At 41.3% G+C, this 15,187-nt stretch overlaps 1 protein-coding gene across 1 annotated transcript in view; it reads right to left on the bottom strand.

Annotated features, from left to right (window-relative positions):
- GOLM1 (golgi membrane protein 1) overlaps positions 1-15,187 on the bottom strand; it is a 34,624-nt gene that overhangs the window by 5,997 nt on the left and 13,440 nt on the right. The window contains exons 4-6 of the mRNA XM_061343916.1: positions 11,778-11,832; positions 10,630-10,732; positions 4,505-4,643 (exon numbers count right to left, since the gene is read on the bottom strand). Of these exons, the coding sequence (XP_061199900.1) occupies positions 4,505-4,643; positions 10,630-10,732; positions 11,778-11,832 (297 nt within the window). The remainder of the gene's footprint in view (positions 1-4,504; positions 4,644-10,629; positions 10,733-11,777; positions 11,833-15,187) is intronic.

Genomic DNA, 15,187 nt, shown 5'->3' with positions numbered 1-15,187 from the left:
CGCTGTTGCCCTGCTACCATGTCAAGGTCAGCAGAGCAAAAAAAACAGATGGCATTAACTACTGTTAGTGATCTACAGGAACAGGTAAACGCAGTTTCAGCATAATGAAACTTCAGTTAAGCAAGCCTTTACAGAACTGGAGTAAGCTATGTTGAATGTAGGATTAAGAGAAGAAAAACTTAACCAACTAGACACAACAGTATCTGTTTAATGTGATGGAGCTTACTTAGAATGTATTAAATACTGGTACTAGATTGCTCTCAGCATCTGACCTTTTAAAGATTAAGGGCTAAGTTGTACACCACCTTGAAGATACTCCAATATAGGATTAAGATTCTGTTTTACTTATATTTAATTGGCTGAGAGCTATGCCAATTCAGTCACACCAACACTTGAGCATGAAACGTGCCTGGAGCTGTGCTGCACTGTACCAGCTTCAGTGCAGACAAACAACTTGTTCTGAAACTGTTCTAAGGCTCGCTTTTTTCTTTATTTTTTTTTCCCCCCGGGATTGTTTTGTTAAAAAAAAAAACAAAAGATGTAGAGAAAGAACAAGCACACAGACATTATAGACATAAACCTTTTTTATACCTGATAATGTACAAATAAATTGGAAACTTTATGGTGGAGAAAGTAATATGGGTAAAGTTTTCTGTTACAGTTGTTGGTAAGACTGTAGCTACCCATTTTTCTACGTAGGTTAATAAAACACTAGGTTGTTCACACAGTCATTCACAAATATGTCTGTGGAAAGAAATGGTTAAATAGCTATGAAAGCCAAAGCTGCAGATGATTTATAGGATATTACTTGGCTGTTTTGAAAATGTTTAAGCTTAAAGCCAGGCAGAACTGTGTCAACACTTTGAAGTCCCATGTCAACAACAAATAATCTCGCATTAACTCTTATGAAAGCGTAAGCAGCAAGTATCACCACAGAGTATCTGATTACTGCAGTAAGGATATTCAGAACTCCCATCTTCCTTCAATCATGAAAACAAAAATGTATTTAAAAATGCTTCTGTTTTATAAATAGTTCAACCTCTTGAGATCAGTCACTATAGTAGAAATCATCAGAAACTGAACATCAGATCATTTTTCACTTTACGCAGGACATGAATTCTGTAAACATACTGAGCCTGCACTTAATAGCAAGAATCTACCTTGTAATTATACATGCAAAAGCCCTTAAATTTCTAGATCAGTAATTTTTAGTTAACTTAAAAGGATATATGCTGAAAACTTTTTAAGTTGGAAGTGACTGAATAAAAAATAATTGGAACATGTTCTGTATTCCTCAACTGAGAAGTATACATCATTCTTTAAATGCAGAGCTGTAAGAAAAGCTGTGTATTTATTAACCAGACTCACATTTTCTTTGTCTTATTTTAACTAAACCTTTCCATTACATAAGAACATACATCTTACAAGCAGGAATTATTCCAGCTAAGAACAACAGCTTGAAAAGTACACAGATTTCATCAGGGCCACCTTGCAGTAACATTAAGTAGCTTTTGTACAAGCAAGAAACTCCAATCCTTGGCCAAACAAACAACTAAGAAAGGCACAGCCTGACATAAGAAACAGTGTCACAGATCCTATGGAAACAAGCAGAGAGAATTCCATTAGGCTGTTGCTATATTAGTGGTTATGTCATCTGGACCATCCCATCTATAGATTAAAACGAGAACAAGTAACTTGCCCCACCTAAAACCACTGCCTAGCTTGAATAGACTGCCTTCAGCTATGGGACTTGTTGCAGGAGACTGAAGTTCTCCTGCAGAAGGGCTTCAGCCACACTCCTCAGGTTCCTTCAGGGATGATTTCCCCTCCAAACTGGAAATGATAAAAGATAAACCAAACCACAAAACAAACAAAAATCTGGCACAAGTAATTGTAATGAAGTCTGCTGCAAGCCACAAAAGTTGACCACCTCTCTGTGGTCTTCCCCACATCACCTTTTGAAATAGCATTTTTCACCTTGACATTAAGCCCTCTCAAAATGGGTTTTTTGTTTACTTACTACAGTATATTCACTATTATTACTTTTTATTTACTTACTTGACACGTGATAAAAACTACTGACAAACAAGAGCTTTCACCTTTTTTTTTGCCTAGCATTTCCTGTTTCTAATGCTTCATCCATCTTGCAGCTCTCAAACAATGTAGGTTTCCAGGATCAAGCTTCAGCAGTTTTCTCTTCCACCATTTTACATACAGGACTGGACACAAACTGGAACCATTTCCAGGGTTCTCTGGACAGATGTTGCAGCCATTTTCCCCCACCCATTTCCAGCTATTTGCAAAACCCAGCTTCAACCCTTGTTGCATAACCCTTTCCACTTCTGAAGTCACCAAATGCTTTCTCCTAATAGCCTTTTCCTAGCCAAGAGAAAAGGGTCTATACAACCAAATCCCCACTGTATTTTGCAGTAAGAGTTGCCCACCAAGATGTGGGGGAAAGGCCCCACTGCAAACAAGTAAGCTTTGTGACTAGCACTCACAGTGCTGAAGGAAGGGCTGCTTTGGTGCAAAGAAAGAAATTAGCTGCCTTCCAACCCAGGATCCTCACTGCATGTGTCCAGGGCCATCTGTATCAATGTGGGGAATCAACAAATGGTCACTGGTGCCACAACCAGGGGTTTGGCTACTTAGACCATGGAACTCACTCTGAGAAACATGCTCTACTGGGGGCTGATGGGGTCCACCTTTGGAGAAAGGGAAGAGTGTCTTCAGTCACAGGCATACCAGGCTGCTGGAAGTGGCTTTAAACTAAAGTTGCTGGGGGAAGGGAATCTCAATTCATCCCACTCCTACCAGTTTGATTCTGGTGCCAATAGGATATGCCTAGAGCCTGGAGAGGGATCACCGGTCAGCAAAGGAGCACCTGAAGAGCAGTACAAAGGAATACCCATCACTCCAGACAGTAAGTAAGCCAGCTTCATCACGGGCCCAACTGAAATGCCTCTATGGCAATAGCATGGGGAAAAGCAAGATGAGTTAGGGAGGTGGTGAAGTTCAACACGGCCAAGTGCAAGGTCCTACACCTGGATCAGGGCAATCCCAGGCACAGCTACAGGTTGGGCAGAAAATGGATTCAGAGCAGCCCAGCGGAGAAGCACCTGGGGCTGTTGGTTGATGAGAAGCTCACCATGAGCCGGCTCCAGTGTGCGCTCACAGCCCAGAAAGCCAACCGTATCCTGGGCTGCATCAAAAGGAGCATGACCAGCAGGTCGAAGGAGGTGATCCTGCCCCTCTGCTCTGATTTTGTGAGACTACACCTGTAATGCTGTGTTCAGAGCTGGTTCAGATCCCCAACACAAGAGGGACATGGGCCCACTTGAGTGACTCCAGAGGAGGCCATGAAGGTGATCAGAGGGCTGGAGCACTCCTCCTGTGCAGACAGGCTGACAGAGTTGGGCTTGTTCAGCCTGGAGAAGACAAGGCTCCAAGGAGAACTTCGGGCAGCCTTCCAGTACTAAAGGGGCCAAAAAGAAACCTGGAGAGGGACTTTTACAAAGGCACGTAGTGACAGGACAAGCGGGAATGGCTTTAAAATGAGAGAGGGGAGATTCAGATTAGACATCAGGAGGCTGGTGAGACACTGGCACAGGCTGCTCAGAAAAGCTGTGGATGCCCCATCCCTGGCAGTGTTCAAGGCCGGGCTGGACGGGGCTTTGAGGAACCTCACCTACTAGAAGGTGTCCCTGCCCATAGCAGAGGGGTTGGAACTGGGTGATCTTAAGGTCCTTTCCAACCCTAAGTATTCTATGATTCTATACCCAATCCAGTCCTATCCTTCACTGAAGAAGCATCAGTAATTCACATGCCAAGGCAACAGCATGATCTGACATTTCCTTTTCTCAGGATTTCCCCTGACCTCTCTGCTCCAGGAAGAAAGAGTCAGCTGGCATGCAGTCACTCTGTGTGGCAAGCCTGCCCTACCCTAACGAGCCTTCTCGGGTCACATGGTTCTCTGACTCAGAATATCCCAAAGCAAATACCTGAAACATTTGATCTTCCCCTTGTCCCCACAGTAAAAGGCTGACGTTACGATTCCTGTGAAAATTTATAGCCAATGCACCTCAAAGACCTTTGGACTACAGTACCTTACTCACAGCTCATTGCTGCTCTTAAGTGTTAAGAATTAATCCTCATCTTTAACACACATCTCCAACATACAGAGCAACTAAGTCCTTTACAAAGTCAAAGGGAGCTGTGAGCCAAAGCTCAGCAGCGTAAATATTCTTTAAGAGGCTCCACACCACTGCTAACATCACCTCTCAAGTTCTGCCCCTCTCAGAGGTACAGATTTGAAGTCTCCTGCAGAACCTTTTGCCTGTTCTGTCCTTGCAATCACTCAGTTTCTCGTCGATCACAAATACCCAACAAATGTGAAGGAAAGCAGTGCAGAACTTACTGAGAAGGGCTAAGGTTAGTTGGAGATAGTGGAAAACTGCCCAGGAATCACAAACAAAAATATTTTTAAGAAATTACCCAACCATACCGGGCTATTTTTTTTCAAATCTTCTGATAAGTCTTTGTTTTCTTTGATTTGTGGAGCATCAGTAACCTTTTTTGTAAGCTCATCTATCCTTTCTTCACATTGTTCCTTTAATTCTTTCATCTGGTTGATGCATTGTGACCTGGAGAAAACAAAAAGCCGAGCAGTTGTCAACTTTCACCCACACTCTTCTAAAATGCCAAAATACTCTTTTCTAAAATGATCTTTTTTATAATCATTTTATTACTTTTTTAGTCCTATTATCTGTGCTTGTATTTGAGAAGTCAGAAGTAAGAGACTGAATGACCAGCTAAGTCCTAGGGACAAACATGTTGCGAAGATGGCAAAGTTCTACTGAAAAATTTATTTAAACTGCTTTTGTTAGACCGGCTCAACAAGCTACATGAATTTTCTTGTCTTCCACTAACCTGTCGATTTCAGTAAGTCAGGATCAATTTTCATCCTTGAAGCATTTCTAGGCAACAGAAATGAGTATCTGGAGTTCAGCTAGGAAGGGGAAACAACCAGGTAGTGGCTGAAATAAAACATCGATGTAAGCCACTGCTAGCAAAGAGAGCACCCTTTCTCCGTATTTCACTGAAACGCAGTGCTGGAAGACTTAACGGAGCATACGTTACAGAAACGGAGTTCACCAGTAGTTCCAAAAGCATGTCCTAAAGATGCAAGTATTGTGATCTTTTACATGCTTTCAATAGTTACACAATGCCATTAGTGCCGTAACCTGTGTGACACCAGAGGTCTTCTGTTTGCAGTTCTGCAGTCTGCCTTTCCCTCACAGCTCCATAACCTCTAGGTAGGCTGTTGCAGAAGGGTTTTCCCCGAATCTGCCAGGGCACTGCTTTCTCCTTTGTGCCTGGGCAAGCCCCAGGTCAAGCTGGGTTTTTCAGGGTAAATGGCTGCCATGAGGAAAAATATAAAACCTTCTCCCCCACTCTCTTCATAACCTGTTTGTAACTTTCGGTTTATATTAGCAGAAGAACAAAACCCAGTGAATAACAAAGCAGGTAAGCATTACACCGTAACAGACATGCAGAAGGCTGAGAAACCAGTCCTCACAGGACCCCAAGTATGCTTTTGATCCCACTGTGAACAATAACAAGCAATAGTGTGTTTGAGTGGGGATGAAAAGTGTATCACGCTGGGACAAAATGTGGTGAAAAACCATTGCTGTCAGCACCCACTGCTCTGGAGAGCATGCCCAAGGATGAGGCTTGGCTGGAGACCGGGCTGTTTCGCTAACAGTGGCAGAGGAGTTTGTTGTGTTTTTTAAACTTCTTTTCCTCTCTCTCATTTTTGTCCCCTCTGAGATGACTTTGAGTTCTATGTATACCATCAGTTACAGACTCTGCAAATAGATCCTTCTACATGCAAAAGCTTTCTTGGCATCCCTTGTGCAACAGTATGGTCAACATACTGCAAATTTCACCTCCCCTTCACTAACAGAATGGAGATGAGTATCTTCTGAGCCTGGTTCTGGCAGTGTTAGTACCTCTGCTGTAGCAGCAGTTGGTTCAGATGGGCATATTCCATTTCTCATGTTGCAAATAAACCACTGCCTAATCCAGAGGAATTCTCAGACCGTGTGCCCTCTACAACAGCAAGTCATTCTTACTGCACTTTCGTCCTTCTCCACCCTGCTTTTTAAAAGCCAACAATCCGTTCTGTAGTTCACATCCAGCAAGGAAGAAGACTGGCAGACAGGCATGCTATGAACTGGCAAATTAATTACCTTTGTTACCACCTCTTTTTGACTAGACATTACTCTGAAGTCTTACTTTGGTAATGCTAATACATAAAGGAGTCACCAGAATAAGTAGTCCTTCCTACGTCAATGAATGTCAGAGACAATAAAACAACATAGACTGGACTTAAGCACACGTTCACTATTTCTAGGAAATAAAAGAACATCAGAATACCTGCACCTCAGCCTGCAAGCTTGAGAAAGCTGCCGCGTACAGACAACCTGAAGTTGGAGATAGCGCAACCTCCCACAAATGCCTTTTCATCTCACAATGCACATGAAAATAAACTTCATTTAACATCTGTGGCAAATCCTCACCCTTTTGAATTTATTATCTGTGAAGGCTTGTAAAAGTGATTTCTGGAGACTGGAATGCTCTACCCATGCATACAACAACTTCTGAAGCACAAGAACAGCACTAGTTTCTCCAATTCATCCTACCAATGTGACGCCGTTCAAATTGCAAAACCAGCACTTTAAATTCAGACTCTTTGACATGTTTTCCCTCTAGAGTTACTTTCTGTGATAAACAGCTCACCTGTGCACACACAAAGGAGATCAGTCAATAAAAAAGGAGATCAGTCAATACCCCCCCCCCCCCCCCAGCTGCTCTCAGGCCCATCACAGCAACCATCAGCCCAACCAAGGCCCACTTCCAAGAGCCTAAAAGAGCACAGAGGCATAAGGGCAGTGGGGAGCCTAAGATATGAACTCAGGCATCCAGTCCAGACCATCCCACAGGCCCAGGGCTGACTCCAGTCAGCCTCAGCCCCTGTGCCAGTGTGAAACCCACTGAGATGAGTCAACAGGACCAAGGCATGTCCTGCCCAGGGTAGGGGACACATAACAGATGCAAGGGGAGAACACGTCAGGATCACACAAGACGTATTATGGGACCATAAGCAGGGGAAGTCATGGATCTCTGACGGGAACAAACACGCAAAAAGAGAGAGAAGGCGATAAACATTAATTGCACGTAAGCACATTGCTGGTCGGTGTGCTTGGCTGGCCTTGCCCTGCACCTGATCAGGACAGGCTGTCCCACTTTCTATTAAATGCCTTTTTAATTCTTCCCTGTTTAGTGTGTGTGCCAATGTATGAAGGCGCGAGGGCAGCAACTGGAGTCAGATCAGGTCTGAGTACGATGCCTGGATGGTGCAGGGACTGGTGCCAGCCAGTACGTAAGTACATGAGCACGGTTTGCACTAGCAGACCCCTCCTCAGAGCAGGGTTATGATACTGGTGTTGTTCATGCTCATGTGCTCCATGTGTTCGTGTTAACCTGTGTACTTGACCATGTATAGGCATGCTCTGCATGCACAGGAACACACGTGCAGCCTCTTCCCTCCAGGGCTGCTGGATTTTAGGCCTGCACAGTGGAAACAGAGCACAGTTCTCCAGAAGCATATAACATCCACTCTTTTACGGGTTATGAATTTTTCAAAAGAAGTGACTGTGTAACAAACAAAGCTCCTCGGAATCAAAATGCACCTGAACACTGAAATATAATCAGAAGATCACAGAACTATAGGATCATAGAATGGTTAGGGTTGGAAAGGACCTTAAGATCATCAAGTTCCAACCCCCTGCCCTGGGCAGGGACACTAGACCATGTCACCCAAGACTCTGTCCCACCTGGCCTTGAACACTGCAAGGGATGGAGACCAGCCCATAGGCTTCCATTTCTCTCTGGCTGCTGCAGGAGAGAAGGATCAGTCCTGGCAGTCAGTCTGTGCTGAACCAGCTCTGCTGTGAGCAGTGAGCACTGCGCACTGTCCACCAAGGGTATCTCAGTATGCTGTCTGCTGAGGAGCGTGCACTCTTTTTTGCACACAAAAGCAGTAAGCTCACAAAACTCCTGGCAACTTGTGCATGGAGACCACTAAACCTGCTCAAAACCAACCAAACAAAAAGCTAAGATGAAACTTCAAGACTCAGGTATGAGGAAAAAAAAACAACTAATTTTGTGCCTTCCAAGTTAAAAGATTGTATTATTACTTATTCCACACACACAACCGATTTTATCACTGTCTTCTACTGTGCAATACCCAACTGTATTAAAAAAGTGATTATAAAACCATATACCACAATACCACCTCTTCCTTTATCCGCTGGGCAAAGTGTACATGATACTTAAGGTGCAAAACCTGCACACCTACAACGTGACATCAAAGGAAGAAATACTGGTATAACAGAAAAGCAGGTCTAATGTCCCCTCCTGCCAAGCTTTACTGAAGATAAACAGATGTTGGTTTACTCCTAATACTGAGGGGAAGAAGTAAGACAACTTAAAAGTAACATTTTGAGTCTAATACTTGTTTTTCTAGGCCCATAATCACATTGGGAAAAGGTTGTAAGCAATTAAAATTACAGTATTAATGAAGCATTTAGAGGCAGCAGAGGACTGTATGTAACCACGTACAATCAGATGTCTGTTTCTATAACTAACAGAACACAATGCATAGTAATGTAACTTACTACAACAGTGAAATATTAATGTTCCAGCATCCCCCCCCTAAAAGTACACAACAAACAACATTTAAAAAAGATAATTATATGTTCCTGCTAAAATGTTGTGAATGCTGCAGGGTGCCCAAGCTATAAATCATTCCATGAAAATTTGAGTGCAAAGTTTGTTTTCCTCAATTGCATAGCTACAAAAATACCCAGAAACAGAAAATGAACACTTCAGAGTTATTCAGCAAAGCTAGTGAAGAAAGCATAGTCCCTTGACTGAGATAATTGCTTTTATGGATTCCTGTGAAGAGACTGCAGGAAACAGTGCACCTGCCTCAGGACCAACTGGAGACAGACTGGAGGCAGACCAGCTAGCAGAGTCCCTGTTCAAACTAGTACATGGTTGAATTATCACGTCTGTCTCTACATCTACCCTGACACAAGCAAAGTCATCTTCAACACTGTAACTTGGTTAGCTTTCCACGTTGAGCCAGCCTTGACCCTAAAGCTGTATTCTGTATGCTCAGAACCCAACCTTCTTCTGCTAAATGAAGAGGGATTCTGTACAGTACACTCCCACAAGCAAGAAGCTTTGCAAATGATTCCCTCAATAGAGCTATACTTAAAAACATTTCGCCAGACATGGACATAAGTTTTCAGAAACCAGATTGACTACATTTGCCTTGTATCACTTCCCTGCAAGTAGCTATCCAGTGCTTCAAGGATGTACCTCTCATGGACAGAGCAACTGTACATACAGCATGTATATGTGGCTACAGATCCATTTATTCGTGCTGATTTCAGCCTTACAAGGAAGATGCTGGCAAACAGAGACTCTAAATAGCAAAGAACTATGAACAGAGGTCCAGGAGTCCTGGCCCTGTCATTTAACTAAACAGCAAAGAGATAGTGCTTAACTACAGTACACAACAAACAAAACTGCACTAAGACAATACATCTGCGTCATCTTTATTAAATGAGTAACAATGCCTGAGGTGGTGGGGAAGTAAACAACTATCTAATAATTGGTAACTCATAAGTATCCCAAAACCACTAATACTAATCCTTAACTCTTATACAGAGCAGGAGGAAGAGGGAGAAGGAAGGAAAGAAAAAAGGTATTTTAAGTTTGGCCTGCAGAATTCAAATTCTTTGATTGCCATGTTAAAACTTTTAGATGTAATTCCTATTAAATTTGGCTAAACAAGGGCTGCTGGAAAAATACCTGTCACCACAGAAATTATATTCTTGATGGAAAATAATTATGAGAACATAAAAACAACAAATTCTGGGGTTTTTTTGTATCTGTGCACCAGAGGGAAGATATAATAGGATGTGAAGACAGGTGGAGGGAACAAGAACTTTACTGACAGAAAGAACATAGGAGAAATTCCTAATGTATTTCTGATAAGAACTGATAAGAAAACTGGCAAGAATTTCTGTTCAGTTACCCAAGCCTTATAATTCAACGGGAAACCTATAACAAAAAAGATTACTAGGTATGAACTGAAATGCAGAACACATGGCCCTGACCATAACTGAACCAGAAATTCTCCCAAACTTCTGGTAGCATAATGAGGTACAGCTTCTCATCAGGTATCCCCATACCTTAGTTCTTAAACTTCTTCAGAGTTCAGCATCTTTGTGTTCCAATTTCCTCACCCCACTCTTACATGAGAATATCGCTACCTTTCTCCTGCAATGGAAGGAACATCAGAAATGTGGGAGAAGCGTCTGGATATCAAGACGCCAAGCATTGCAAGGTCAATGCTTTTCTCCAAGATCAACTGTTAGCGATTTTACAACATGTGTCATATGTTACTTGATCATTAAAAATGTACATTTACTAACAGGGCTATCACAAGTCAACTACAACTCCAGAAGCCACTTTTATAAAGAACATACTCACAGGTCATATGAGAACTTCCTCTGAAGGTTAGTCTGGTTCTTCTGAAACCAATAAACATTCAGCTGTAGCTTTCCATATTCTGTCTGTAACTCTTTCAATTGTTCTGACCAAAACAGAATTAAAATATACATTAAAACACATGCACACATATATACCTACATATATTACAAGTATCAAACAACAGACAAATAGTAAGCACAGTAACTCCATCCATAATTTCTCACTATATTTTGTGTACAAATGCACAGATACTTATTAAATTTATTCATCACAGATGCACAAGATTGAGTAGGAAGAGCCTTTCAGCCTAACTTAGTAACAAAAATGGTGCAACAAAGATTTCTGACATGTGTTTCTTCATAAGGAATACTGCAATTTGTTTACAAACACTTGCTTTTACAGATTTCAGCCCAGGAAATCTTTAGGTCTATGAAATACTAATCAGAACATAGTATGAAATGGCATTCATGTTTATTAGCTTACAATAAAGACAAGCTTCCAGTGCTTCCCTGAATAATACACAGTTTACAGTTATGTTTCTCAAAAACAGTGGGATCTATGATTTACAGTTTTCTTTCTGATAGAAAGCTCTGTGTGAGAACACAAGAAGAAGGCCCCATGTCACATTTACCTGCTCCTGGAAGTTAGGATCATTCCCTGGACTTCCTGAGTAATAAACTGCTAACAATAATTTTGAAGCACCAACATGAACAGAAACTAATTAGACTGAGTTTTCCTTATTTAATATAGGAGTCTGTGAATTCCCCCCATGCTAAAATGCATGACCCAAACACCTCAGGGAGGAATGTAAGAATATGCTGCAAAAAGTAGCATGAAGAATAAATGTATAAACAATGCACATAGAGGCTAGTTTGTTTCCCTATTACTCTATATCATATGGGTCAGGAGTTCTACAACAAGCACTACATGGACAAATCTTTCTACTACTGAGGTAGATTAGTCTGACACTTCAGTGAACTGGAACTATGCAGATGCAGGATCTAAGTCACCACAGCTCCAGCACCATCCCCATGACTTGGAAGAAAGGCAGGATTCTCAGAAGAAAAAAAAAAAAAAAATGCAAGTCTTAAAAACAGGGGACTAAAAAATGTATATGAAAACGATGTAAAAGGGTATTATGTATGTACCTCGTAGGCTTTGGATCAATCGGTCATTTACTGTGATGTTACTCATCAGCACTGCCTGGAAGGAATGAAACAGAAACCACTGTTTTAATTGCAAAGGACCTGCATTACCAGTAGTATTATAAACAACATCAACCAAAGCACTTGTAACAAGATCTTTTATTTCTGCAGTGCTGGGTTACAGCCAAACACAAAACCTTCTAGCTGCTCTAAAGGTTTAGTAGATTACGAACACTCATTTTTACCCAGATTTCCCAGTAAAGAGCAGGGGAGAGATATCACTACACTTTAAAAACAGGAGGAATTTAAAGATTCCAGCCCTAAAATTGCTTGCTGCTTTATTCTGGTTTAATCTCATGCTTGCAAATCACAGTTAGATTTACTGTATTTATCCTTGAAGGAAGAATACAGCATAGCACAGCTTGCCATCAACAACCTTCTCACCAGGGAATCAATACACCTGCATTAAGGCATGTAAGAATGAGCTATGAAAGCATTAATCATTCAGCATAAAAGAACTCTACAAAAGCAACATGAAGCCCTTGCATTATACCACTTTTCCTCTCCCTCTTTGATGACAACCTTTCATTCCCTCACATTGTTCTCTCATTCTGAAGCTGCAGTCAACGTACGAACATTTGGACCAGTCTTTCACCAAGCTTCCTCTATCAACTCATACATACACGTGCCCCAAAACACCTGAATATTGACAGAATTAAGGCAGGCCTAAATGAAAATAATTCCTGCACGCCAGAGGTCAGGATAATGCAGATTTATATTTAATATTCATAAAGTCTGGTGCACAAGAGTCTGCTTAAGACTACAAAGAGATGAGATCCACTGACCCTTCAGAAACAATCCATTCCAATCTTAGGAGCACTTTCTTGCACTTCACTGCCAGTTTCCTCATTATTCCCCTCCCAGGAAAAACCAGTGTTCTGCAGGGGTCCCAGATCAGGGTATACCAAGTCCCCAGCTTCCACTCAGGTACTGATGTATATACGTATGTCCACACCACTTCATCGCAAAGAAGTAACTGCATCCATTCTGCCTGCCTGAGTCACTCTGAAATGCTGTCAGTGTCTTTTTTCACTAAGACTAAAGTAATAAGTGCCACTGATTAGAAAAAGCTACGCTTTCAATCAATCAGAGTGAGACAGCACATAGGAGAGGGCTAGATTTGTCTTTTATTGACCCTTTAAAGAGTCCCAGTTCGGAGGCAGTCATTCATGTACTAATGAACAGGCAAGCTTTTTCAACCCTAGGAAAAAAATATTCCCATGCCATTCTATATATAGCTGGTCCATGAACACCACTGTGAAACCTCAAGAGCAAAGGCCTTGCTACTTTGTTGAAAAGGAAAAAACAGTAATAACAATGTGAGTAACAACATATACTTAGGATTGTTTAATACCTCTCCCTCTCCTTTCTCCTAGGACAGGTACAAAGAGTACTCTTATTTGTTTTCAGTTTTTTGGGGAAATGAAATTAATGTTTCAGTGGAAATGACATGTTTTGCTAATGCATGGGCAACATAATCAAGTTGTTCCATGATTATCACACCTTCAGGGTTTCCAGCATTAGCCATTACCACAAACTGTCAATGGACCAGAAAAATCAGTGTGATGTGGAAATTTTATGTTCCTACAGCTTGTTCTGCCTTGGTTTTGGTTGGTTGATTGGTTGTTCCCCTCTTAATACAAAACTCCGAAATACCAGGACCACTTATCTGGTAGCAAAACAGACAAGTATCAAACGTTTTGTATATTAGGGCAATAATGACTATAATTAGCTGAACTGAATAAAATTATGTGCCATATGAAAAAGGTTCCTTATATCACAACAGGAAGAAAAAGGAAAAAGCATGCTTTGGCCTGTACGAGCTACATATAACACTTTCCCATGGCAATGCCACACCCACCTCCGTGAGTCTGTGGGTAAGAGTCCAGGAAAAAAAGGTCATGTTTAAAAATACTGTTAGCTGTTAAACCTGAAATACTGCTTACTAATTTACAGGGCAGTGCTCTGCCTGTCAGTTTCCAATCCAACTGTACCCATAACGTCAGGCTTTCCATGCCTCCTACTGCCATCCAAGAGTCAACTAATCTTCACCTCATGGCTGTGAATTTGGCAGACATTATTTTCTTTTTGGTTTTATGCACACCAAAAAACAACCTGCTGGGAAGTACTAGCAAACACATGCCAAAACACAGCTCTAGGAAGAAACTGGCATTTTAAACCTCATTCAGCCCACAAGGTAACACCTATGATCCCTAGAAGTGAGAATCCAGCACTGTTATCACAGTATCAAAATGTTACCTTCTGTGACAAAGCAACTCCGTGACTCAGAGCCAGCTTATTTTATTTGCAAACCAGTCTTGCAGAGAAATCCTTCTGATCATCACAGAGGAAAATTCAGTTTCCCGTCCGGAGTCAATGCTACAGGCAGCAGATCTCCAGAAATACCAAAAATAAAGCCACACTGCCACCAACAGTGATGGAAAAATCTTGCTCTAGCTGGCTATAATTTTTTTTTAATGACAACCATCAGAGATACATTTTTCTTACTCTTACTCTAGTCTATTTAAGTCACACTCTACTTCAGAAACGAAAATTAAAGTTATTATTTAAACAAAACCCAAAACATAGGCGAAGTACTTGTGAAGAAATCATTTCAAAGCATATGTTTTGAACACACACATACTCTGATACATGCATTTGATCTGATTAATGCCTTACACAGTAGTGTCCTTAAAACATTAAAAATCAGCAAATCCAAGCACATTGAGTTCATGTTTGTGCTTTCTAACAATGACTGTACGTGCTGTATATAAAAGCGTAAGATACTGCAACAGGAAAAAGGAATAAAATGACAAAGAACTTGATGACAGTAAACACTGGCTTCAGAACTAAAACCTAAGAAAAATGTGTATGCATTCACAAATATAGCTGTCACACAGAGAAAAAGATGAGCTACACGATCAGTAAATCAGCTGATTATGAACAGAACCAAGCAGGAACACAGCAAGCTGAAAGATAAGATCTATACATCCAGAAAACAGCAGAAACAAGCATCTATAATTAATCAGGGAGAAAAAGGGCACCTATTTAATGATTAACTATTTAACTCAAACTGACCTAAGTCCTTACTGCAAAGAAAAGGAGCTGTCCTGCTTTGCACGCTTCTGCTCTCCACCACCATTCTGGCCATGCAGCACAAACCACATTTTGATTAGTTGTTGTTCATTTATTAATTGTATCTGGAGACTTCCACCCCACTTCTCTATTTTTGCAAGCACACCTCCCCACACACACACTTGCCTAGTAACACACATCATCAGTTGTTTTCTTTGTACTCTTCTTCACCATTTTGAAATAATCGTCAGGAGTAAAGAAACCATTTATAACAGCCA

The sequence above is a fragment of the Neopsephotus bourkii genome, unplaced genomic scaffold (genome assembly GCF_033783945.1).
Source record: "Neopsephotus bourkii isolate Nb327-2 ecotype Australia unplaced genomic scaffold, CSIRO-AGI_Nbou_v1 NB_1831, whole genome shotgun sequence".
NCBI lineage: Eukaryota > Metazoa > Chordata > Aves > Psittaciformes > Psittacidae > Neopsephotus > Neopsephotus bourkii.
Note: the sequence above shows the minus strand (reverse complement) of the source record. Positions and strands in the feature narration are given on the sequence as shown.